Source organism: Agelaius phoeniceus, chromosome 8 (assembly GCF_051311805.1).
Source record: "Agelaius phoeniceus isolate bAgePho1 chromosome 8, bAgePho1.hap1, whole genome shotgun sequence".
NCBI lineage: Eukaryota > Metazoa > Chordata > Aves > Passeriformes > Icteridae > Agelaius > Agelaius phoeniceus.
Genome location: NC_135272.1, coordinates 23,592,880 through 23,619,764, shown reverse-complemented (window position 1 = coordinate 23,619,764; position 26,885 = coordinate 23,592,880). Strand labels below are relative to the sequence as shown.

At 39.2% G+C, this 26,885-nt stretch overlaps 2 protein-coding genes across 5 annotated transcripts in view; both read right to left on the bottom strand.

Moving 5' to 3' along the window:
• The window catches only part of ZNHIT6 (zinc finger HIT-type containing 6), a 32,230-nt gene extending 22,529 nt beyond the window's left edge, over nt 1-9,701 (bottom strand). Inside the window, exons 1-6 of the mRNA XM_054638787.2 lie at nt 9,549-9,701; nt 7,857-8,335; nt 6,594-6,659; nt 6,401-6,507; nt 6,231-6,316; nt 4,918-5,021 (exon numbers count right to left, since the gene is read on the bottom strand). Coding sequence (XP_054494762.2) covers nt 4,918-5,021; nt 6,231-6,316; nt 6,401-6,507; nt 6,594-6,659; nt 7,857-8,335; nt 9,549-9,701 — 995 coding nt within the window. The remainder of the gene's footprint in view (nt 1-4,917; nt 5,022-6,230; nt 6,317-6,400; nt 6,508-6,593; nt 6,660-7,856; nt 8,336-9,548) is intronic.
• Nucleotides 8,879-26,885, bottom strand: part of COL24A1 (collagen type XXIV alpha 1 chain) — a 120,044-nt gene continuing 102,037 nt past the window's right edge. For 3 of the 4 annotated variants that reach the window (XM_077182279.1, XM_077182281.1, XM_077182280.1), the window contains 14 exons: nt 25,845-25,952; nt 23,972-24,079; nt 22,359-22,466; nt 22,218-22,271; nt 21,860-21,922; nt 20,686-20,739; nt 19,123-19,158; nt 14,205-14,240; nt 14,083-14,109; nt 13,849-13,914; nt 12,936-13,104; nt 12,164-12,273; nt 10,851-11,066; nt 8,879-10,351 (listed from right to left, as the gene is read on the bottom strand). In XM_077182279.1, coding sequence (XP_077038394.1) covers nt 10,205-10,351; nt 10,851-11,066; nt 12,164-12,273; nt 12,936-13,104; nt 13,849-13,914; nt 14,083-14,109; nt 14,205-14,240; nt 19,123-19,158; nt 20,686-20,739; nt 21,860-21,922; nt 22,218-22,271; nt 22,359-22,466; nt 23,972-24,079; nt 25,845-25,952 — 1,302 coding nt within the window. In that variant the 3' untranslated portion in view covers nt 8,879-10,204. Of the gene's footprint in view, nt 10,352-10,850; nt 11,067-12,163; nt 12,274-12,935; nt 13,105-13,848; nt 13,915-14,082; nt 14,110-14,204; nt 14,241-19,122; nt 19,159-20,685; nt 20,740-21,859; nt 21,923-22,217; nt 22,272-22,358; nt 22,467-23,971; nt 24,080-25,844; nt 25,953-26,885 lie in introns of those variants that run through there. The other variant, XR_013183292.1, reaches the window with a different exon arrangement.

Below are 26,885 nucleotides of genomic sequence, written 5' to 3'. Positions count from 1 at the left end.
CCCAAGGAGACTAGTAAAAGTTAGTAAGCTTTAGACACAGAAATAGGGTCACCAACATTAGCTGAAGGAAACGCTTACGATGGGCACATTTATTAAAAAGTTTATAAGGACTGTTCAGATGAGGGTTTTGTTCTATGTTATTAACTAACTTGAGGCTTGGTGCCATGTTTTCATTTAACTCACCATCTTCCACAATTTTTTCAAACAGACCATGTTCATCTATTCTAAGTGACCCTTTCTGTGACACTTTGATCTTTATATCAAGACAGCCAAAGCATGAGAGAGACAAACCATGACACAGCTCACAGAAACATGTACATGGCCCAAGGACTGTCTCTAACACAGGCACTTGAAAAAGAAACACTCCAAAAAGAACTTCTAGCTATCTGCTACCTGCTGCTAGGAACCCTCTACATGTGTCTGTAAATGGCAGCCACACAGCACATCCTCATTTCACATGCAAGGCTGATTCCCTGTGGGCTCACCGAGGCAGACTCAGCTCATCACTGCAGCTGTAAAATCAGCTTAGAGGATTCTTCTCTCACTTCTGCCCTCCCTCCCCCTTCCAGGCACAATCTTGTCTATGGAATAGGGCACAGAAAGTGCTGTGAATCAGGGAAGCTGAAGTTAAAAAGCTCATTTCTCATCAAAAAATTCCACTTTGATAAAACAGAAATGTTGATTTTTTTTTTCTCAGCAAACTAATACCATAACTGGCAATTAATGTCTTAGTCTCTCTTCAAAGTACTCTTTGGAATAGCCTGGAAGTAAATGGCAAGCAGAAAGAGGTAAGACAGTTTAAGAACAGCATTGAAGTAGGCCAGAAAAAAAGAAGCTTGGAACAGGAATAGCTCTCTTCATTCTCTTCACTATATAATGAAGTCTTGAAAAACAACCTGCTGGGTGCCAGTTATTGAAGTGAAGCCTCCCTCACCATCACTGATGTGTGCCCAGAGGACCTGATGTCAGCTATAGATGCTATCAAGACTGCTTCACAACAAGTTCTGATCAAAGTTAGATACCCTGGCTCCAGATCTCACTGACTTCATTTTCCATTATGGCTCACTGGGGCAGTATTTTCTTCAAATACAACGGGCATGTAGTATGTTCATTTTCTAAATGAAAATGCCTAATTGTACAAGTTATCTGCATTTGAGTAACAGCTCACTCCATGAAGCATTCCATGCCACTCTGCTGCCATGGAATGCCCCTCCAACAGTGCCCTGGTTTTTTGGATACCAAGGCACTGACTTTAAAACTACAAAAGAGCAGAGATCTGGGTGAAGCACTAGCACATCAGTGATGTCAGTAAAAGCAGCATCATAGCCCATCCCTGCCCTGCTTGGTTTCATCTCATTTTCTGGCTACTTCAGAAGCATGGAAATGGATCAGAGGGAAAAGGGGAGCCAAGTACCTCTCTCCCTACACGAGATGTAGATAAAAAATACTTTCAGAACTGCACAGGCTGTTTCACAACTACAGTTTTACAAAAAGTGACTATCTACCTTTCATTTCTCCTAAAACTTCCAAAACCTTCCTTTGTCATTAACTGTAGTTCCCCCAGAATTACATATAGATGATTTAAAAATTTTTCACAGCAACAATGGAAACATTTTTACTTCTGATGTTACAAAGACAGCAGCAGTATATACAAAGTGGCTGTCTCCTCCAGCAGGCTCTCAGAACAACTGCAAAAATTTGCACCACCTTTACAGTTACAGCAGTACCTAAGAAGATGCTCAAAAAACTGTGATTGCAGACAGTACAGCTGCTGGGAATTAAAGGACTGATCTAAAAAGGATTCTGGACTTGGACATACCTGTTAAGTGCCTTGGTAGATTTCTGGAAGTGTCTAATATTTATGCATTTCTTTAAAAATATATTAAATATCTCATAAAGCTTGATTTTCTTATCTAGGCTTCCTCTGAGCATTTCCTCTCAGTTTTGTCTAGGATGCAGTAGAACTGTTTTAACCATGTTTAGAAGATGTTTTGAAATGTGTGTTTATATATATGCAAACTAAAATACTGACAAAAATTCCAAATTCATCACATCTTAAGATATCAACAGCATTTCTGGCTCTACAGAAGTATTTCACTGGCAGCCTGTCAAAGATAGTGATTCACTGATGATTCTGTTTCAATTTAGCAACTAGTATTCTTAAAATATTAGTATACAGGATATCTTACGTCAAAGTGCAAATACTGTACTATTTCCTGTCTCTTTCATTTTGAATTCATAAAAGTGATTAAAAGGACATGAAGTTTAATGACAGACCAGTTATCCTTTCATCTGACAATACCCAGTACTCTGTCAGAATGCAATGAAGTTTAACTGAAGTACTGGGCATTCAGCTCATATAGGTTTGGATAATACTCTGACTTCCTTTAGCAACTTAACTTTCTTCTTCATGGGTCCAAGAAGGCAAGCAAACCTATGTACTAAGTAACAACTAAATTCAAGTTTAACAGCTCCAGCAGTGTTATATTAAGTCAAAACCCAGCTCAGAAAACTCCTTGCTACATTCTCAAAATCAACACTTCAAACAATAATTGTAATTATTTCTACCTAGCTAAGGATTAGAGCTGACATTTTGGAGCTTCCAGGTGTACCTCAAAGTGTAACAATAACGATCTCTTAAATTATGCTAGTCCCCAAATCTCCACACTGTACTTTTTTCTCACAATTACATTGAAGAGGTGAGTTAATGTAAGAACTTCCTCCTCCTCCTACATATACCCCTCTGATCAAATGCTCCCAGGCTGCAAGCATGCCCGCTGCAAGAGAGGTTTGTAGACCTCTGACCCCTCTTGGTGGGGAGGAGAGGTAAAAAGGATTTGGTCTGGGAGATACATGCTGTGGAGTGTGGAGGAAGCTGGCTGGAGATGTCTGTGACAGCGCAAGCAGCAGGGAGGCCTGGAGTAGGGCAGCACAAGCTGCAGAGCTCAGGGAACTGCACTGCCCCATTTCAGTGTCTCACGACATCACCTCCTGCCAGGAAACAGGAGCCATGGACTTGCAAGCTCATTCCCCTCTTCCTGTTTGACCTGCTGCCTGGAGCTTCCCAGTTGGTGCTCCTGCCCTTGGTTTCAGCCTGGCCTCACCCTTCACCCTTTTCCCTGAGGCCCCCTATCCCAGCAATTCACCCCATCAGCTCCATGGAAGGATGTATCCAGTGGGAAACTCTCAGCTGTACTGAAAAGAGAGGCACCACAGGAAATGTAGGGTGCAGCAGCACTTCAAAAATAATTTATGAATAAGGACTCAGATGCACCATGAGTTCACACTCTGGACTCAGACACTACTTTCTAATGACCCTCCATTACCTAGATATTCAATTTTACACATCAGTCTAACCCATGTGTTGCCCAGCATTGGCACGTATGCTTCCACAACATGGGATTTAGCAAACAAACTCATGGAATCCAGGAAGTGAAGAGTCTGGCTAACACTTCAAAACAACACTGATGTGTCCTCCAGTGCTGGCACAGGCAGGAGATGACACAAGAATACATCTTGTACTTCCTAGTTCTGGACTGCTCTCATTCCTGCCTTGTACTGCCCAAGAGCTTGGCTTGCAGGGAGAGTGTCGGGAGGACACAGGAGAAGCTGTTCTCAGTTTTCCACGCACACATGTTGAGCAGCTTCCAGCCTCCACCCTCTGGAGCAATCTGTCTACAAATCTTGGCTGACAAACAGCATGAGAAGGGGCTCACATCTACAGGAGAGGGACACACCAGACCCTGAGCACTGTCAGGTGCTAAGCTCATGTAATGGATATATGACTATTTGCACAGCTTTACCTCATTTCAATGTGATATTCAACAAAATGTTATGGGTGTCATGAAGTCCTGTGACATCCACAGTCTGGGTTTTCTCTAACAAAACCAGTAAAATATGTCACTTTAAAAGGTTACACTTCTACATCTATTTGATGTCTAATGTTCTGCTAAAATCTACAAAACCAAACCTGCCTGTGTTTTTCCCTAGAGCAGCCTCAACGACCCAGGTGGGTGTGTTGAGCAGTTTCCAGGTAGGTTATTACTCTTTCAGAGACAGACCTCTGGTGGCCACCCAGAGACCAGCACCGTGGAATGCACAGCTCCCAGAACAGATGGAAAACACATCCTGAAAACATAAATGGCCACCAAAACTGAGACCATGAACAAAACAAGTAAAGGAGCCATCATGGGCATATGAGCCATCAGGGATGTCACTGCTGTGAGATGCTGAGAAGGCATTTTTATTTGACCCCAGGATACCACTGAGCTGAACTGCAGACCTGATTCCTGTCACAATGAAATACTTCCTAATTTCTTTCACTTTCACTGTGAAAATACTTTAAAATACAATCTCTGTACATTAGAGAAAAACCTCAGTGTGGATAAAGGAAAAAATAGTTAGATTTTCCTTAGCTTTCTTCCTGAATTTGTATTTGTCTGCACTTGTCTCTCTAAACTGTGCTGTATCAAACATTCCCTTCCCCAGCACAGCAGCTCCCATCACAGAATGCAACTCGGGTACTGAAGCACCTCTTCAGATTTAAGTCAGCCTTTTCAGAGACAGGGATTTGTGCAAACTTTCTACATCAATCAATCCTCTATCATAAAACCTCCAAAGAAGCATTTTCTTTTTCCAGAAAAAACCCCAAGTGTTAATTAAAAGATCACAACAGCACTAATTCTTTGTTCCATTATCCAGTGTTAGCATTTTTCAAAATAAAGCATGAATTATGTAAGCTCTTAAACTGAGCTCAAAGAACCTAAAGAAAATGAAAACGTAAAGCATGAAATATTAAACAGCTTTTGCAAAACAAGGTGCATCTAACAGATTTCAAAGCAAGCATATTGGTATGAAGTCAAATTCTCATCATTATATGCTCAACATATTGCTGACTGTAACCAGCTGAAGACTCACATGGAATTGAAGGTGGTAGAATTTTCTCTTCTTTTTGTGAATCCAACAGGCAGTGTTTTTAGCTCAATATTGCACCCTCGAGCTTTGTTCCTCAAGCAGTATAACTGGAAAGAAATAAAAAACATTAAAAAAATAATTGAATATATAAACCCCCAAAAATTAAACAATAAAAAGCTGACAGGAATTATGAGAATATTATAGAAAAGGCCATATTTAATGAAATACTCTTAATTTTTAAAAAACTATCCCAAATGAAAAAAATTAACTACACCTAGAAAACTCTCTGAAACTTTTCTGTAAGTTTCTTTACTATTAAAAAAGAACATCCCAATGACCTTTTCATAGCAGAAGTTCTTCAACATACCATGAAAGTCACCGTGTGACCACTGTGGGTGTAATACCACCACAGGGATGCTTTCTGGGTTACAAACTTGCTGGCAGAATGGACACACAAACACCATCCCAGCCACTGCCAAATTCTGATTTGAAGGTACCACTAATGGCAGCATCCCATTAACATGCCCAGTACCACACCCCTAAAACTGGCACCCATGCAGCATCTCACCCTCTTCAGCACACATTTCCAGGACATCACAGTGCTCAATACACATACACACAGAATATTACTCCAGCCAGAGAGGAAGCTGGAGCCCTGAGTGTAGGGCTGTATTTCAAGGTATCTTCACAAGACTAGAAAACAAAATGGCCTTGATACCTTTTTGTGATTTATCAATAAGTCAAAATATTTTGGAGTAGAGTTGGTTGGGCTTTTTTGGGTTTTGTTTGTTTGTTCATTGGTTCTAGTTTGGGGAGTGTGCTTGGCTGCTGAAAGAGCTTAAGCAAAAACCCATTCTCCCTTAGAAGGCTATCTTTTATGTCACTCTTGCTTAGACTTAGTCTTTGAAGAGCTCTAGTTATCTTCATTTGGTATATAGGGAACCACATAACAATTTCTAGGCTATTATTAAATCCATTGTTTACCTGGGAAGCGTGTACTTAAAAATTCAAAAGTTGTGGCGGTGTAAGGAAACAGACTTTCCTAACACACATCTATCATCCAACAGCAACAGTGGTCATACATAAATTTTAAGAAATGTTAGTGATCTTTCCTCCCAAGCAACTGGATGTAGGCATCAATACTATTGCTGCATAACCTAGAGATTTCTTTTGATTTCTGGCTCTAAAATTCAGGGTCATTCATACCTTCATAAGAGAGGTACCAGCTCTGGAATCTGGACTAGGACTACCTCAGTGGGAATTCAAAGGTAGCCAACCCTAATTCCAACAGAGCAAAAGGAGAATCAGAAACTTACAAGTCTTTTTGTTGCTGGACTATGCACAATACAATGTCGAGCAGCAGCATCAGCTGTCCTTCCCACATCTTCCAGGAAACGATAATCTGAAGGTTAAACGGAACAAAGAAAAATGTAGTGCCAGCCTAGTAAAACCAGTGAGTTTTAGAACACACACAGTATGTTCTTACCACTCAGAAGGTTCAAGTCAGTAAATTCATTTACAGAGACAAACGCTGTTTTATCCCTGACTCCATTACAGCTCAGTGCAAGCTTATGTTTCTTTACACACAACAGGCTGAAATGACAAAAAAAAAAGGAATTAACATGTTCAGTACATGAATAGGGAAATAATCAAAACTATTTAGTTCAGATAACAGATACCTGCACGAATATTTCATGCATCGTGGACATCTGTACTTGGCTGCTTCTTTGCTACAGGTTTCACACCTGAAAGAAGTAAAAAATACTTCTCAATAAGGGAGCATTTTTGCACCTTACTGGCCTATAGAAGTGCCTGCTCAAAAACCAGGCACTAGGCCATCCATCAGCATTTTCAGGAAAAGCTATTTTAGTGCACCTTGAAAGGAGAGAGAGAAAATACAAATATGCTGGATTAGGAAAGGTGGCAGACAAAACAACACAAGCCATGGAGAGTATCTCCAAACACACACACATTACAACACTGTAGATGCTTGAAAGAAAAAAATCCCACATGCTAACTGAAGAGCTGGAAACAGAGCAAGCCTTTATCAGCCTTTATGCTTTGTGGCCTGTGCTTTTCTCCTCCTGCATCACCTGTACTGTGCACTATACCAGGCTGGCTTATAATACTCCCAGCTTTAGGCACACGGAAAATAAGTCTCATGGATTCGCACTAAACCCTGAACAATGCATCCCATTTTTTCACTGGAACAAAAAGAGCATGACAACATGGTCAGCCAAACAACTTCTGGCTGTCAGCAGGGCAAACTCCAAAGTCAGGGAACCTTTCAGGCACAATATGTAAGACTTATCAATTTAACTAATAAATACCAGTGAAAAATTATATTCCTCTACAAATATGACCATACATTTTTAACTAGGCTATCAAAACAGCTGTTTCTCCCACTCTTAAGAAAAAGGTCTCTATATCATCACTCTTATTTCAAATCTAACAAACAGAAAAGAGAAATAACAGTTCCCCTACTTCAGAAAAGTTTTTGCGAATATACAAACGCACCATTTTCAACTCCTAGGCGATAAATGCCAGCCCTAACCCATTTCCCTTCCTCTCCCCACCACGTGCTCACTGTTTGCTGCTAGCGAGGGCCTGAAGGACAAGCCCAGCAATACCATCGCCTGACGAGAGCTGTGAATTAGCAGTACAAAGCCATTCTAAGAACCGGGAAAAAGGGTTTCAAACATTGCAAACCAGCAACGGGGAGTTACTCTGAACAGGGATTCCCCTTCCCCTCTCTACAGGATCTCAGCGGTGCCCGCTGCCCACACCGCTCCAGCGAGGCTCTGCCCCGGCCGGCGGCAGCGCGCAGCCCCTCGCTCGCTCGGGCCTCACCCGCGCGGGGCTGCAGGGCACAGAGGCACCCGCCGAGACCCGCGGAAGGCGCTCCCGAAGCCCGTGCGGCCGCTGCCGCCGCCATGCCGTACCTGTGCAGGGACATCTTCCCGCCGCCCGCCGCCCGCCCGGGCCCGTCCCAGTCCTGGTCCCGCTCCGCCATGGCCGCGCCGCGGGGCCTCACGGGGCCTGCGCGGCCTCTGCGGCGCCGCCTGGCGGCCGCGAGCCCCAGCGCAGCCGCACGGGGCGGGCCCGGACCCGCCGCGCCGGGGCCTGCGGGGCTCGGGGGCCTGCGGGGCTCGGGGGCCTGCGGGGCTCGGGGGCCTGCGGGGCTCGGGGGCCTGCGGGGCTCGGGGGCCTGCGGGGCTCGGGGGCCTGCGGGGCTCGGGGGCCTGCGTTCCAGCCAGGAAGGCTTTCCAGAGCCCAGGGGAGGCTTCCCGAGCCGCGCACTGCGCCGCACAGCAGCACGGTGCCCCGCCAGGTGACACCGGGCGTCGCTCCTCACCTGTCCGTGTCCCGCCGCACCGGCCGCCGTGCCGCTGTCTGCGTGGGGTGTGCATTTCTGCCTCAGCTACGGAAATGCACATCCGAGCAGCCTTATAAGACTTTAAACTCCTTGCTTTTAAAAGAGATATTTTCTGAAATTAAAAACTCCCAAAAATAGGGCAATGAGACGAATAAAAATATACATGAAGCAGACATTTTCTTTAAAATTATAATCTTAGAAAACACACCCAACATTTGCCAAAATATCACCTCCAAAGCCAAACTCAGAGCAAATGTAAAATCATGATGTCAGTGTACTGATCTTGAAAATACAAAAAGTGACACATTTTCTCATCCTTCTCTAATCTTGCTTTGTTTTTTGTTTTATCAGATTTTTGTCAAAGTGGTCAAAAATGCTTTGCTACAAAATGTAAGATGGGATGTGGACATACATTACTTTGTAAAAGCAAACATTGTCCCTCTGTCAGTATTCTCTGGCACAGAGCATATGCATTTCCCCTTGGGAAGGGAAACACTGCCACCTAAGGAAAGTGCTCTTCTAGAGGATTTTCATCATTTCTAAGAATGACCTATACAATATGAAACAGAATAGTAAAAGACAAAGAGATAGCTTGGAAGCTTATTTTATTATACTTTGGTGGTGTGGTTCACTGCAGATGAAGACAGACAGGTTGTTTGAACACGTCCAGGCTCCTCAAATACAGTCTGGTATCACCTTGCTGTGTACTGCTGAGCACACTTTCAATTGATAATAGATAGAGGCATATCAATATAAAGAGTGCTTTTCCTATTGGTAAAACTGTTCTTTTTTACTAAAAAAAAACCCAAAACAAAACAAAACAAAAACTTCACTGAACATTTTAAGCTTAATTTTAAAAACCCAAAATGATCTAATAAATTTTGCAAAAAAAATGGAATTTCTAAGAGGATGAAATGCTGATTATAATTTAACAGTAGCCATTCAGAAGACACACTATAGTAGATCTTTTCAGAAGTTACAAAATATATACAGAATATATCATCTTAAGATGGCTTTGGCATTAGCAATGTTAACTGAAATGCAAAATTTAAAAGTCAAAACTACTTCAGGTAGTTCTTCTTGCAACGATTTTCACAATGGCTGTAACAGAAACTGTTCTGACTATATGCATCATATACAATATGCTGTCTTATACACCATTTCCAAAATAGTACACAAAAATATTTTAAACAAGAAATCCACATAAATAATGTTTTCAGTTATGTGAAGTATGTGACCAACGGTTTAAAATAAGCACCTTCACAACAGAAACATATCCTGATGTAACCAGCACATACAGTCTGAAAGATAAAAAGGGACTCAAATAATCTCTGCTAAGGCCACAAGCGCCCTGTGTTATGAAGAGCACCAAGGCAACACGGACAGGAAACACAAAGAGGTAGTGTGCCATCTGTTCAGATGTGTGTCCACCAAGGACTGGAATAAAGCAATGGTTAAGAAAAGAAGACTTATTGTACTGTGGCATGATTCACTTTTCATACAAAAGCTATTGCACATTTAGGAGCATTAGCAGGTATTGCTCCTCAGTATCACACGTCTCCAGCCTTCCTCAGGATGGTTTTTGTGCAGTGCTGTTAAAAAGCTTGCTAGGAACGCTTGATGTCCTGAAAAACTCCACGTTCAGATACTCAATTCCAGAAAATTATACAAGAAAGCACCAAGAAATTTATTTTTAAATACTTTAAGAAAATCGCTTTAGTATTTTCTTTCTTTTATTTTTCGAATGTCATTTCTCCTTAGGAGGAAGTCTTTTTCTTCCTGAGGTTATTTAATCAACAACACTTGAAATGATTCTTCAGTTTCCTAGTAATTTTGCCTGCAATGGATCATTACTTTTCATTCAATCTGTGCAGCACTCCATATGGATGCAACAAGAAACCTAGGACAGAAATCTTACAGGAAGCATACGGAGCCACTTTCTATGAAATGCTGCTGGCCTGGTTTGAGGTGAGGAAGTGCATTAACTTGAACAACTGGAAGCTGATTTGTGTCCTGAGTGTGGAAAAAGAACTGGGTCTTATGCCAGCTGCCATCTTCAATCTGAAACACACAGGAGAAACATATCAGAGTCATATAAATGGTGAGCTTCAAAACACAAATGAAAATTGTGCTTACAGAGTGAAAGAGAAGTAGTGCACAGAAACATTTATTCTCTCAGCAGTTCCTAAAGAAACAGTGTAATTTAACAAATGCCATTTCTGAAGCCTGAAGTTTCATTTTGGGGGTAACTGTTCCTAAATTTTCCTGGAGGACCTCCCTATTTCTGTGCCCATGTCTCTGCAGTGTCTTTGTACACTCTCAAAATACACGAGACACAATGCAAACAGCAAGTATAGATACCCTGTATCATTGCAATTGCTTATACCCTTGAAGAGATGATGAATTCAGTATCTAAAGGCTGGCATAGGCAGAGCTATGTAAAGAAGCAAGCTTTAAGGAATGTGAATCTAAATGATTGTTATTTATTTGCAGGAGGTTAGTAATGTCTAAACAATACCTCTGTCCTCCCTTTGATAGTATGATGTTAAAAGGCATTTACCATGCATTCATCCAGAAGCACTTTAGGTTCCAGGAGAGTATTTGCTTTAAATATTTGACCATTCCATCCTTTAAAGGTAACTGATGTCTTCCGGCTCCCTGCTGCAGTCAGTCCCCACATGGGTGTGTTCAGACAATGGACTGTGATGCTGTGGGTTGCTTCTGAGCTCAGTAAATGAAGGAAGTTCATCTGCACTTTTCCAACACCAAACTCCAGCTGAATTCCGAGAGAAAAGCACTGTTAGGCTTACAGCTGGACTGTGCTGAATGGCTCAGCAGCACAAGGTGCCATGGAGATGGCAGGATGGTGTTCAGGCACAGGAGCATGTATACATGTTTATATACATTGAGGCCAATGCCAAAAGAGCACCATCTGCATTCCTCAGGGAGATATTAGGTCCTATTACAGGCATTACTATAAACAGAAGCTTCCACAGGACATGTTCAAAGCTTAAATAGAAACATTTGCTGATGCTTACAACACTGCTGAAACACAGCTGGTCAGAAAACAGTATTTTTAAATAAGGAAACTGAAACAAATGCTTTTGTGATTCAGACAAAGATATTATCAGCAGCAGTGTTTTAACTGAAGCCACATCAGTCTGCTGTTTAGTCTTCTTAGACCACAGGTTCTGGCAATACTGATAGTCCATTAAAATGCAAAAGTTCATAAGTATACTTTGATTTTAGACAGAAAATATAGTAACTCATACAAGAAGAATTTCTCTGAGACTATTCCATAGTCAGGGATCTTCCAAATGTAGGAACATATATGTGAACTTCACAGTATTTCTGAAGCTCTTCAAAGACTACAGTGTATATACAGAACTTTACAAACATAAAATTTCTATTCCTGAGATTCAAGAACTACATGTAAAGAGGAGCATGAACTATTGATGGACAGAAAACTGGTCCCTCCCTAATGGCATTAAAAAGTCCCTAAGTGTTGGAAAGCAGTAATAATTTTCTTTCTTTCTAATGATTTCAGCATCTCAACACTTAAATGTCCTGAGTGATGAGATACTAATGTAGCTTAGAAGTATTTCAGGCTTATTTTTATTCCTTGTAAAAGAAAGTATAAAGCAAAACAACATAATTCTATCAGCATGGACAGATTCTCACACAGTGAGAATTACTAACATATATAGTGTCCAGAAAATCTGTAACTTCTGTACCAGAATATATAAAGTCCTTCCACAAAGATGCACAATAATGCCCCCCTGAAACCTAACTCCTTTTAATGAGTTAAATAAATAAGCATGCACTTGTTTAGAGTTCAAGCACAGACACAGTGTCTCTAGGAGCAATGCATACCTTTGTCACAGACAGTGGTGTTAAACATGTCTGACCACCTGCAGTGAAGTTGCAGAAAACTTCAATGGCATCAGAAGGACATCCAATATTTGGGTCAATCCAGTATTTTCCTATTAGTATATAATTCCAGACAGAAAATAAAACCAAAATATAGTTACTACTAATTTGCTAAAATATTAACACTTCTTGGCAAATATTACATGTTATCACTATGTCTTCACAAGGAAATGAAAGGAACATGAAAGTGTTCTCACTACTAAAATTATGCTAATAACAGATACTGAGAAAAATTACCATAATAAACCACTTCTGACTACAATTACATGGACAGCTTTTAATAGGGGGTTTTTAAATTTGAAATATTGATTCAGGAACTTGTGAGATACAATGACTGTCAGTGTACCTGACAGTGGTAATGTATGGTATGCAATTTTTTCATTAGGAATCCAGAATCTTGCAAGATTAGCTATAAATATTTGAAAAACTTCAAATCACAAAATTGCACTCTGTTTCAAATTTTCTGCATACATCTGTTTGCTAATAGATATTATCTGTCTCATATTTATATATTAGATAGCTACATACTTCTACCTTCAAAATTCAGAAATTTTGTCTTAAAAGCTGAAATAAATCTATTTGTGACAGGCACACCGCAAGAGAATACAATAAAAAAGAATAAAAACATTAAATCTATCAGATCAGAATTTGAATGCAGAAAGCAACACTTGGAAGCAGCACCTTTCAAAGGTACTTGAGTGAAAGTGGCACTCACCATCTGCCACTTTATGATCACAGTGGAGCAGATCCCTGCAGATGCGTGCTGGGTTATCCCGTGTGCCAAGAGGGTTCTTGATGCTGTGCAGTAAATTGCTAAGGTAGTGGAGCGTTTTGAATATCTCTGTACTCTGATCTAGCAAAGTTACTTCAGTATTCTGGTATTTCTGCCAAGGGCCATTAGCAAATGTGTTACCACAAGGAAGTGTCACAACAACAGTATATGCAGTAAGAGTCAAATGTCAAATGGCCATTGAATAGCCAGCCAGAATCCAAGTGTTTATATGAATGCAGTCAGCCATGTAAAACCACCTAAGGGTAACATATCCCAATAGACAAATCAGGACATTTGATTAAAACTGACAGAATGGTGACATTAAGGCAGGTTTAGGTCATGCAAATTTGTCATTATGATCTATTGACATAAAAATATGGATACAAGGAAGAAAAGGAAAAATTTGGTGCATTTTTAAAGTAAACTTAGAGATTTCAGATTTGAAATAGCGAAATTTACTCTTGGACTTAACCTAAAAAATATATGCACAATTATTTGACTTCACCCATATAAGGGATTTTCATGCAACCAATGCAGCCAGATACCTATATGTTGATTTTTCTTTATCAAACCCTAAATGCTACTATTGTTATCTATGTCTGAACAGATACAGTCCACTATGTGTGATAGTAAATTTTCACTACTACCAATTATCACAAAAGGTAGAAATCTTGCTGCTTGTCTTAATTTCATTTCAACTCTATCCTGTAAATCCTAGCATGTTTCATTACATTCTATAACTTGCTATCAGTTATTAATTTAAACTAAGTCTTTGAAAAGAAACTGTTATGTCCTCAAAAAATAAAATTATAATTGCATTCCCTGTATGATAATGTAAATACATTTAAATATATACCTCCATCTGCAAGGCAGCATTTGACTCAAACAAAGCTTGAACAGCAGCATTGAGATCCACTTGTTTCTAAAAAACAGGTATTTCAGAATATAAAGTGATGAAAAAGAATATACAAAAGTGCAGGTGGTAAATTCTTTGAACAGTGGAACAAGGAGTACATTTGAAGAGGATCCTGTTATTTTCCCTTTCAATAAAGCACTGGTTAGGGTAGGTTAGGCTTGTTACAGAATTTACCCTTGGTCCTGGTGGTCCAGGTGGTCCCTGGAAAATGGGAAAAAACATATATTAGGTGCTTCACATCTTTATATAGTATAATCAAAATGGGAAAATACAGGCAGAGTTTTTTATGCACTTACAGGTGGTCCAGGCTGGCCCTGCCGTCCCTGAGGCCCCTAGAAGAAATGGATATAGAATGCAATAGTTATACGTTAAAGTCTCTGTTTTTATATTTATGTATTTATTAAATCACAAACACGTCCCAGTGTGTATAAGGAAGAAGGTGTGATATCAGCTGTGATAAAGTTGTGGCTTATTAGTTACTATTGTTAAAGTAACCTTGCACCATTTACCATATGAATATTCACGTTGGAATTCCTGTGTTGTCTGGTTCCTTGTTTCTCCAATTACTTCTGATATGAAGGGAACATTAAAGGTCATAGAAAGTATCAATATATAATGTGCTATACATTGTGCCAGTGTTATATGTATGCTGAGAAGATAAGTACTAGAAGGGGTAAATAATCACAAGAACATTGTAAATAATGTTATCAGTAACTGCAAAAAACTAACTGATCCATTTTAATCCATGAGTATGTGCCAGGCTTTTATCAGTTTAATTTATCAGCAGTGTCAATTTTCAGCCAGAACATGTTATGTTCATTGTTTTACAGTGATATGGCAAACTTCCTCTTTATTCAAGAAGTTATGCCCTTATTTTAGTGTGTAGGATGATTGCAGAGGAGAGGAGGAGAAGGAACTGCTTTTCCCTAGCTTACAGTACCTACAATGCACGTAAATCTGTGGTTTAGGCTGCCTTAGGATTGAACATGGACCTTTCCAGTACAATAAACCCATCTGAATCATTCTTTCAAATATTTATTCAACTATTCACATTGAGCTAGAATTGGTTCTGGACATTTATTAATATGCAGTGACAATCGTGTCTCTGTTAGGTTCTTCAAGCTTTACATACTCAAATCTTCTTGGAGCTATTGTAACAAACAATGGCACAAATGATCACAAGGAAAAGAATAGGTGGCAGTGCCTTAAGAAGAGAAAAAGAGAAGGAATGAAAGGCATGGGCTAGATCTGCACCTTAAATTACTAAAACCCTTTCAACACAGCTAAGTCAATTTAAGCAGAACATTCTTTTGTCAGTGCTGCTTGTACCAATTACTTGAGCACAATAAGCTGTTCCAACAAAGCCCTCATACGTCAGGACGGTCATGCTAGAACAAAATCTCTGCCAAAAGTGAAATAATCTGATGTGACGTGGTCACGCTGACAAACGTTGTGAAACTGATCTAGTCAAATAGGAATTAAGCTGTAAATCACTTGATAAAGTAATAACAAGTGTTTCTGCTGTGAGATTTCACAGCAAGCAAGGTCTCTGTGAGTGTCACTTCATGCTACAACTGCTGAACTTGGGTTGTGCTCAAGCTGCCAAAAGCAAGGGCAGCTGGAAATGGTTAAAGACCACCAGATTAAATCTAATATTAATTCATGCATATTTTAAAATATGATCTCAAACCAGATAGGAGCAATGTACCTAAGTCACTGAGGCTGCAAATTTATCAGTACTTGGGTCCTGAGGCAGAGCACGTGGTGGTGCCAGGGAATGCATCTGCTGGGGGCTACAGTGGCAGCTGCACAAGTGAAGCGTGTCTGCACATCACCTGCCCTGGCCGTGCCGATGGCTCAGCTGCTGCATCATGAAGGATGCAAAAACTGGGGCCATCCTGTAATTTCAAGCACCAGCTCTATGCAAGGCTATGTTGATGGCTATGTTGCCTCAAATGGCTTTGAGGGAAGATCCATGTCTTGTATGTGTTCCTTGGAGAATAGAGGAAATTCAAAACTGAAGAAATTTCTGGATGTTTAGGTAGATGATTTTCTGATACTTAACCGAGAAGACCTTAATCAGATAAGGTCTATGGATTGTGAGCTTTTTTATTCATTTATTTATTTATTGTGAGCTTTTCAGCTGATAGATCCTGACCCTATTTATTTATGTTTCATCCCCTTACACCTACAGAAGGGACTGGAAGCCATCTTTTAAGTAGATATTTAATGATTAACTTCTTTATAAAAATGGTAATCATTAATGTTGGCAAAAGAAAATAGAAGAACAAGTAATTTTAGCATATGTAGTATGTAGATATCCATACTAATAGTATGGATATCCCTGTGGGTTCTGTGTGAAGTAACTAGCTGTCATTACTTTTCTGAGTTTGCTTATTGCCCAGCTTGAAATTTCTTTGAGATCCTATTATTATTAAATATGCATAAAATATTTTTGTTATTCATTATTAGAAAACTGTTCCGAGTCTACACAGATTACATTCATTATTCTGGCATAGTTCCTCAGCTGTTGCAAATCAATTGAGTTTCAGAGCTATACTGTTGTATGCCAGCTGGGAAGGCCTACTCCACATTTAATTAATCAGGTCAGGTGCTGTTAGACTGCTCCAGGATACCTTCAGTCTCATGTGAATATATTACTGGCCTGTCTGATCATGCTTGGCCAAGTATGTTTAGAATAAAATGAAAGAGAAAGTGTGAAAAAGAATCTTGAGAAACAAATTTGACATTGTAAGGATATATTTGTTTATCTTGGTTCAGGACTTGATTATTCAAATACCAAATCAAGGAAAGGTAAAAAGTCTTCAACAGTTTGTCCCTAAGTAACCACTGCTCTTGGATGAATAGATGTCCTTGTTCTGAATGCTGAGATTTAGACATTCCAGTATATTTTTCAGATGACTGAATGCTTCAGTTAATGTTCTGTGTTCTTGGCATATGTCACCTTTAAAAGACTCAAGAAGTCTTGGGACAAGAGTGGTTCAATTTTATAGTGGTTTCTGAGATAGAACTGAATGTTTCAAAAATAAAAACCTGCACTGTTCCAATGAGTTTAAGGTATTTCGCAAAAGAGGAATGTCATTTGTCTTGATCCACTGTCTCCTTGCCAGTAAAACCCATGGGAAAAAAAAGGAGGTAAATAGTGAATGCTATTTGTGAACTACTTTGTGGAATATCACATTTCTTAAATGCATTAAACTTCAGAGAGCTATAGCAATTATCTTTACAAATCTTTCAAATATAATGATACTGCACAGAGTAGGGATTTTACCAATGTTCTTTCTTTCTGCTGCAGAGCAGAAAAATGAGGCTAAATTACACTTTTCATGAACTAAGTTAATTGCTAAATGTTTTACTGGAATGTACTGGATTACTTTTACAAATCTACTTAACCTTTGGTCGCGTTAGAATTTAAGTGAGAAAAGTGTAATTCCAGTCCATGAAAACAAAAGCAGAGACTAAACCAGTTAGTTTCAGGGTGTTCTTAATTCTTTAATCACTCCATTTGATTGAACAGAAGAGTTCAAAGGCCAAAATCCCAATCTTTTACTAATGCTGAGAGGCCCTGACTTTACATACAATAGTACATACACTTAACTATGAAAGCATGAGCAATCCCAAGGACATTCATATTTTCTAAGAATTTTTAAATTCTTGAGGAGTGTATTTTTAACAAAGAATGTGTGCTTTACCACTGGCCTCAATAAGAAGACATGATTTTGCATTCCATGTCTTTCTGGGGATAAAAGGACATTTCTTGCAAGTACTGAACTCTGTAACCCTGACAGACTGAAAAATCTAACTAAATATACTACAAAGAGGTTAAAATCTATGTGATTCTAGGAAGAATGCCAATATAAATTTTAAAGGTATAAATTAAAGCTCAGAATACACAGTTGGATGAAAAAAAAATTTGGTCTCCTTTGAGACCAAATAGTAGTTGGAAATAAATCCCTTTTTTGGGGGAAAGTAATGTCACTGTATATGACTTAAAATTAAACATTCTTCTTCTGAAGACAGCCTTACTAGATTAACTCATCATGAGGAATTCAAGAACTTATTTAGGAAATAACTTCTTAAACACCAGCACCAATAATGGAAACAGATGTTTCTTGTTCACCATTCTGGATGTTTTTTTTAAGGATTATTCTTGGATCTTTTTTTTAAGTGTCAGCATTTTTAGCTTTATGCTGTCATAACAATTCTTATGAACAAACAGTAGAAAAAGACAGCTAAGATGGATAGCAGCAAATTGAGAAAACAGCTTTCCTCTTATTCTGAGATAGCAATTGCCTCAAGAGCATTAGAATTAAAGAGGGGAGTTCTCCAAGATGCAGAAAGAAGCTTCTTTCCAAGCTTTAGCTCTTTAAAATGTTTTGAATATTTCAGATTCATTTTTCAAAATTTTATAAGGCAGTTTGATTGAATTTTTGGAGGTGGCTGCTAAAAGCAAAATACAATAAGTGAAACGAAATAATTTTAAATGAGATGGGGTGAAAGGCAGGGTAAGAGAAACAGGAACAGGATCACATCTGCTAGTTAGTGGAAAATGAACTAATTATACATCTGTCATAGAAGGTAATATAGTTATCAACTTTGTGTTCATAAATTTGTTTTAAATATGATAACTTAATGACTTTTCACATAGCCATAATTAATTGGAGACTTTACTGGCTCTAACAAAATTTAATATTAAATCAAACATTCACGAACGTAGAACAACTCTTGCTGAAAAATGAAACAGCAAATTCATAACCCATCAGTGCTGCCCACAATTCCTACAGCTGGAATGCATTGCATGGACACCCACCTGCAGGTCTGGGCTTCTCCTGAGCTTCTCCCTTTCTAGACAAGAAGATCCAGATCTAGGACCATGTGCATGCTGTGAGCCACTAGATCTTTGACAGCAAATAGGACTCAAGATTTTCCTTTTAGATCTGAACATAGACAGATTTGAAGTATGCTCCAAACTGCTGTATGACCAGGGCCCAGCAGCTCACACCCACTGGGCATATCTGCTTAAGTCAACTTGAACAAGAGGGTCACACTTCTAACCCAGGCTGCCAGCTTTCCTGGGCAGTGCTCTCCAGGAGCACAACACGACTGCCTGGCATGCAGAGCATATTCAACCCAACACAGAAATAGATTTTACACAGCCAAAAGAATGAAAGCACAAAAGTCGTTTCATCTTACCATTTCACCCCTCGTGCCCTTTTCACCTCTTGGTCCCTGTAAAAGAGAGCAGCTGTTAATCTGATATGCTTTCTAGCTGCCTAGGACTGAAATAAGCAGATTAATATCCATGAGAATTATACTGCTCACATGAAAAGTCCAGTCTCATCTGTGGAAGTATTTACAGCTCTGGGGGTTTAATTTTCCAGTACCACTAGAAATTGAAATTAGTTGAAAACATCTTGTGATTCGTATATGTGGAAAGCTGTGTTCTTCAGCTTGTATGTTTACTCTCAGTAATTTTATCTGTTGTCTGTCAATCAGCTGTGTTCTCCACAATTTCATCCACATTCAACATCTTTAGAGAACAAAACTCAATACTCTCCATCACTGAAGAAATCCATTCATCACATATGTTTTTACTATGTTATTAGTTCTACTGTCATAATCAGATTAGATGCTATTTTTCTGTCCCTGTTTGTGGCTGGTTTTGCACTTATGTTCCCAAGGATGGCAACAATCTAAAAGTTCTTCTCTGGAAAAATTTTGCATCTTAATGGCTGCGTTTCATAACATGTAGAAGCAAACTTCAACTAAAATGCTTCCTTGATGATAATGGCAAACTTTTACATTCAATATGAAGTCTGTTAAAAGCCTTCATACAAGCGCACACAGCTGTAAAGTTTTTCTCCTCAGTGCAATTGAAAAGAATGGAGCAAGACAAAGTACTGATTTTTCCAACAAGTGGAAAGAATTATATAAGAGACATTCCACTTCTTTCTATTTCCCTTGTAAATATTTGCATTTATTACTTTTATTGCATATTTACTATTTTTATGATTATTTTGAATTTTAGACATTCTCATTTACTCCAAGTTTACTTGATCAGGCAGAGGAACATTCATGGTACAAAGAGTTTCTAAAACTGCCTTATATGGTTGGTGGTCTGGAGACATGAGCCAAGGGGTTCTCTTGCAAAACAAATCTGGCTCTGGTACCATGAGTGTGACAAGAGATGGAAACAGGAATGAGGGCAGAGGTCCCCCAGTGCAGGGAGCCTGGGGTGCACTGGAAGCTGTCAGAGAGGCCACAATGATGTTTGAAGTGTAACAGGGACCTCATCAGCACCCGGAACAGCATTACAAGGGCTCACAGGCACTCCCAGAGTGTCTAGAGGGGCACTCTGAACAGTTCAGCCCACAAGAAATGAAAAATAAACTATATTGAAACTGAGTGTGGATATTTTGTAGATATATCTCAGACCAAAGGCTGAAAAAGAATATCCAGGTGGCAATTCCTGTGCGCTGTTTTACACCTTGGCTTGCCACTGCCCCTGTACACGTGCTGTCTGCATGCTGTACTTTGGCAGAAGGCCATTGCAATTACTTTTTTGTTACTGGTTTTGGTCATTTTTTTCTTGTTTGTACTACAAATGCTAGAGTCACATACATTAACTTACCAGCATGGTGTAACATGTTGCTATTGACAAACAGAAAAATAAGAAGGTTGCTAGTTGAAAAACAAGATGATTAAATCAAAGGGTAATGAAACAAACAAATTATGCAAAAGTGAAGGGAAACTTACAGGTCTGCCAGTTGGGCCTGCTATGCCTTCTTGACCAACAGGGCCAATATATCCCTGTAAACAAGCAAAGAATTTATTAGTTGACTAGGTTTCCAAAATGAAGAAAATCCTCATGACATGTCCTGATTTAAAGTTGCTCAGCACACAGACCTGTCAAATATCCAAAAGATCATGGTGGTACTCTCTAAATACTGAGTGCACATTACAACAAAATCAGTAAGGTAAATACTTTGGTAATTTGTAATACTTATGCTTGGAAAGCCCCCACACATTCTTTAATGTGAAAAGTGATGCACTAAAAACAGTTGAAACTTAAGCACTCTGATTACAAAAGACCACATATTTATTGAGCTACAACCAACTCTATCTTGAGCTATATTACTGCCCATGAGGACTCTTGTATGGCTGCCAGTAAGTGCTGCTAAAATGCCACTTTTCAGTTCCATTTCACTTAGAGCAAACTGCTCATGTCCAGTGTTTATCTCATATAGGAATGTTTAGAAAAATAAAGTAGCTATTAGAAAAGCTGCTGCTCTGCACCTGGTTAACTGAAAAATTCAGTTCTGTGATGGCAAAGTGGCAGTGAGAGAACATGCTGTAGTAAGGCCTCCCAAGGTTCAGCCTTTCACACTTGATCCCACACTGGATGCAAAAAATGCTCACGATGCTTCCACGGTTTTGGGTGAGTAGCAAAGCAGAATATCATGAAGAATGAGCTAGTGGAGGTTAGGAACATTTTAGATAAAATGAAAATCTTCATTAAAAAAAGACTACCTACTATTAATCAATAATGCCTGAGCACCACTGTGTCTTACTACAGGGAAAGTTTGGTCCCTATTTTCTTTTGCTGTAGAACACAGTTACACAATGGGCAGTTTTGCCAGTAAGAAGAATGTTCAACAGATAAAGAAATACAAGGTCATAAAGATTACACTAGGAGAGCCACACTTAGTCAGCAGAGCCTGCTTTTTGCTTTCAAGATTAAGGGCCCAGCTCTGTTTGTGTGTCTGTGTGCACGATGTAACCAGAGCAGTGTTGCTTCTAGACTCAGACAGAAAGGTTTGGGTAGAGACTTCTGGCCTTGTTAATAAGAAAAAGGATTATTTTCTATGTTAAAAGCATGTGCCACTTTCAAACCATCCAAACAATCTCTTTCATGTAGTGAAACACTTACAACTTGGCCTGTTGGACCTTTCGGGCCCAGAATTCCAACTAAGCCAATGTCCCCTGCAGGGCCCTGAAAATGCAAAGGAACAGTTTAATCCAACATGGACATTAGCTACCCACTTGTTTCAAACTCTTGCAATCAGTGAAAGGAAGATAAGTTCTAAGAGCAGTAAGAGTGAAAATATCAAGTGCACTGACCCAGAATGTCTGTCCTGAGACAGGGAGTACACAGTTCTGCCTACCATGTTCCAACAATCCAGAGATATTTTGAACAAATTAGTGTTAAAGCTGATTAATTCCATGCTTTCATAATGTTCTCACTCTGTAAATAGCTTACAATCTAAGACAAAAGAACGAGCACATACTTTTGGACCTGGGAATCCTTGAAACCCCATTAAACCTTGATCTCCATCTTCTCCCTGCAATAGGAGCAGGCATCCTTAGCATTAGTTCACCTTGCTAGCTCTTGAACTGCTTGTTTTGCATCAACCACTGTGATTACATACAATCTGTCCTTTCAGCCCAGGCTCTCCTGCTGGTCCTTGGTCACCTGCTGATCCTGGAAGGCCTCTTGTGCCTCGCTTTCCTGGATGACCTAGAAGCCCTTTCTCACCCTGCCAATAAGAAGAAAATATATATTTTAATAGAATTATGGAAGTTGCAGATGCAAATACAGGTTTCCTGTCAGAAGCATGGAACTTGCTTTCCCCTTAAGAAATACTCTTACTGCATTTATTTTATTTCCCGCAGGAAAATAATTAAGCATACACTAAAATGCAAAAGCAGTGACTTGACTGCTCCTTGACTTGGAAATATAAAAACCATACATGTTGGATCAATTCTAGTATGGTATCTCTCAGTGTAATCAGTAAAATTCACAAAATTAAATACAGAACAGACAGGTTAAAAGTGAATTTTAAAAATAATCCTCTGAGCAAGACACAGTTGTGCTTGTTGAAGTCCCTGCTGTTAGACTAAAAATCCGCATTGATTCAAATGGGAACTAGACAGGTTCCTGCAAGAGAAATCCTCTGAGGACTATCAAATACACTGAAGACATGTCTAGCTCAGGAGGTTTTTGAGGTGCAATAAAAGCTGTGAAGATACAGGTTTCATGCTTTGTGCTGATGCTCTTTCCCAAGTTTTACCTTTGTGTTACTTGCCTTGAGTCAGTATCTGCATTATTAATGCTTATTCTGTAGTATATGTGGCAACAGTTTGCCCTCAACTCATCTATTCCTTGCCTTTCTCAGATTGCAGGCACTTCTGAGCAGGAATTACTTCCTACAGCTCATTGCCTAGGCAAAGAAGTAAAATTCAGACTGAAGGCACTGGCAATAAACACTGCAAATAATGAACACAGTTTATACTAAAGAAAATGATAACAAAGACATTATCGCCAGTTTCCAAGTAACTTAAGGTTTTAAAGAACAGCTTATCAATAAAATCTCACAAAGAAAATGAGCTAAGATAAAAATAATTATTTTAGATAAAAAAATTCTGTTGTAAATAAAGAAAATTCTATTCAAAATTAAGAAAATCATCTGTAATTGTTACTTGTTTTCTTGTTTTAAAATTGAAATGAGTCTAATTTATATGAGGATATGCTGATATCAGGTACCTGGAACTGCCTGGAAAATGGAACACACTCAGATTTCTTTCTTTCTGAAAGGCCTAAAAAAACCCAATTTAAGTCCTGTGATAAATGATATATTTATTAGCCCCCAAACCTGAAACTTAGGCTTGAAGTTATGGTAATTCTCTGCTATTAGATTGCTGAAATGTTTGAATCATCCTGACTGTTCTAGTAGCTACCGAAGTTTAGAAATAAGTCAGGAAACATCTGACCCTAAAGCTGGAGTGAACAAATACTAAGTGTTTTGATGGCTTCTGGAGTTGGGAATAGCATTCAGATGGATGAGACCTCTATTTTCAAGTTACAGTTTATAGAAATGTTGTAAACACAACTCGTAATCTTACCCTTCAAATAAGGCTTGATGTCTTTTACTCACATGATTAACAGCAGTGTGGTGGCTCCACAGCCACCAAATGCAGCATGAAGAATAAGCAGTATCAGCAAAACTGTAATTAAACAACCAGATCCCATGTATGTACCTACCTTTAGTCCAGGTGCTCCCATGGGCCCTGGCATGCCTGGCAATCCCTTGGGACCTCGAGCTCCAGGATAACCTGCTAGACCTGGTAAGCCTGAGTTTCCTTTATTGCCCTTAACAAATTGAAAATAATGGTTTACATGTAGAACAGTCAAGCATGCTTTTTCATTGTATGCTGAAACAGGAAAATTACATAAAATCAGCCAAAACCACTTAATGCTGTCTGTATATATGGACACACAATGGTAGTACGTCAAAATATATAGAAAGACAATGATCAGCGGTATCATGTGGATTTCTGCAAATATTCCAAAATTAAAAGGCTGAAAATTGTTTGAACTTCTCAGTATTCATCTTTTAAGAAGAAATAACTCCACATGAAACAGAATGAGACTACCTTCCCAAAGAAATATTCAAAATTCAACATGTTTATTTCTAAGGAACAGGCGTGCTGGTAATACTAGTATGGTTGTGTGGACTCTGTAAAGATTCACACACAAATAACATTACCAGATGAAGAAAGACCAGAACATTTGTTATGAAATTGTATGAGAACATCAACCTATCAACAAAAGCAACTATTTTAAATGAAAAAACCTGTTAGTGAGTAGGTGGAGTTTAGCCACTTTTGACACGCCACAAAATGGAAATTTGCTACCATACAAATGAATATTTCTGTGGTGTAATTTAATAGAAATATAAGCATATATAAATCTTCCTTATTTCCTATGACATCCAGTTAAGCACTCATAGAAATAAAAAGGTTGTATAAAACATGATTTTTGTATTAAATATAATTTTTTGGGCTTTTGAATATGGTGATGTGGCTTATAGATTGATGGACTGATAAACTTACATAGCAAAAGTTCTGCTCTTTTTATTCATTGCGGCAGAAATCAGTTATAAACCTCTCTTTGTACAAACTGTAATGGGGTAATGGAGTTGTCTTTACCATGATTGTATGACATTTTCTGTGGAAAGGCAAAAATGTAAAAATCCTTTGGGGTGATTCTCCTAAATCCAGCTCCAAAGAATTTTAAGAACTTGGAAGAGGTTCATGACCTGAGAGTGGAGAAGCTTGAGTAGGGTGCACCTGCCCCCTACGGGTAACTTGTTTAATTTTCTCTTTACTCAACCAGATTGGAAATTCATACCTGAAACAACAGTGCCTCATCCAGCACCTTGGCTAATTCCTAACTCCAAGTCTAACTCAGTAATATTTTATAACAATTACTGATCCATCTGGGTAGAACTACTGAGAAATTCATACTGGAAATCAAAATGGTCAGACTTTCAATCATGAGAACTACTCAAGGAATCTTCTCCCCCTCCCTGGAGGGACTAGTTGAAGATCTGTGTCACTGCTCCCAGTGGCAGCAGTCACCACCTTTGGCCCACAGCAAAGAACAGTCAGACAAAAAACCCATTTCCAAGAATGCTTTTAGATACCTCACATACCTAATACTCTATTTCACTGACTTTGGACATAGCTTCATAATTATTTAGGTGGAGAGACATAGGTTACAAATGCAGAGTCAATAAGGAAATGTGGGATTATCTCAGACCCTAAGAGGAAATAGTCTCAGTTAAGCTAATGTTCAGGACCAGAATTGTGCAGCCTCTCTAAGAAATGACTTTCACTTAGCTGTAGTTACTACTGTCATATTCCAATGAAACTGTTCTCACAGCACACTTCCCTTACACTAACTTTATATCTTGGCTGGAATATTAGGAGCAAAAGAGAAGGAAAATAAAAAATTGGTCTAATTTCCAAGATACTCCGGGAACAGAGAGTGGTCTCTTCCTTTTAAATACCTTAACCCTGGAAAATTCTGTAAAATGCAAAATGACATTGAGGAAATGTGGAAAGCAACTTACCTTAGGGCCAGGCTTCCCTGACAGCCCAGTCTTTCCAGGGTTCCCAGGAATGCCCTCTGGTCCAGGGTACCCAACTACTCCTTTCTGCCCTGGTGGCCCTGGTTTTCCCTTGAAAAAAATTCAAATCCAATATAGCACTGTTTGCTCTTTTCATCTTCACCCTCCCACAACTGGATTTCAGTCACAGTAGTTCCTAAATCCTACATAACAACAGACCCAGTGATATGAATGAGTAGTTGTGGAGGGAGCTCTGAGTTAGGATGTTTGGTTTAGAATTCTACTGGGTTAACCATAGACTTGCCCTGCCATGGGATCTGAGCAACTTCAGCTGAAATCATGGGACTGATTCGTGTGCTAGCCTGGAAGATGCCTGAGAGTGTCAATTCTTAAAATGAAGTGAGGAATCCTGATAAAGTCATCTATTTATCCCTGGAAAAAACCCAACCATACACCTTTTTACCTTTTATTTTACTAAATGCTCAGTACTGGACTTTCACAAATTTATGCTGTTCAAATTTGAACATATCAAAAATACAAATTTGTAATATGGCAAGTTTGTGGTAACTGTTGCTATACTTGCACAAAAAAGGCCTCATTTGGGATGTGCTTTGAAACTTCCTCAAGTTCTAGTTTTACTGTATCCTCATTTCTCTGTATGTCCCACTTTCCTATTTCTCCTTTGCCTGCTGAATGATCCCTGCAGCCCTCCAAAAGAAACTGCTGAGTATTTCCAAAGGACACACAGTTCCTTGTCTTCAAAAGGCTCCTCTTGCACTCTGCCCAGCAGGTACAAGCTCTGTGCAACAGCTGCTTTTCTCCAGTTACTGACAATGTTTTGATGTGAGGTTGTAAAAGTTATTTACAATATGTGCTTGTGTGGCATTATTTATTAGGGGACCAAAATAACCTTGATGCATTTTGTTCTTGGTTATGTTTACAGGACACCTACTGCTTCCTGCTCTGGTTTCTCCCTCAGGGAGAAGGGCATGCAAGTCAGCTCCTCTGCAGTTACTCAAGAAAAAACATTAAAATTTCAGCTCA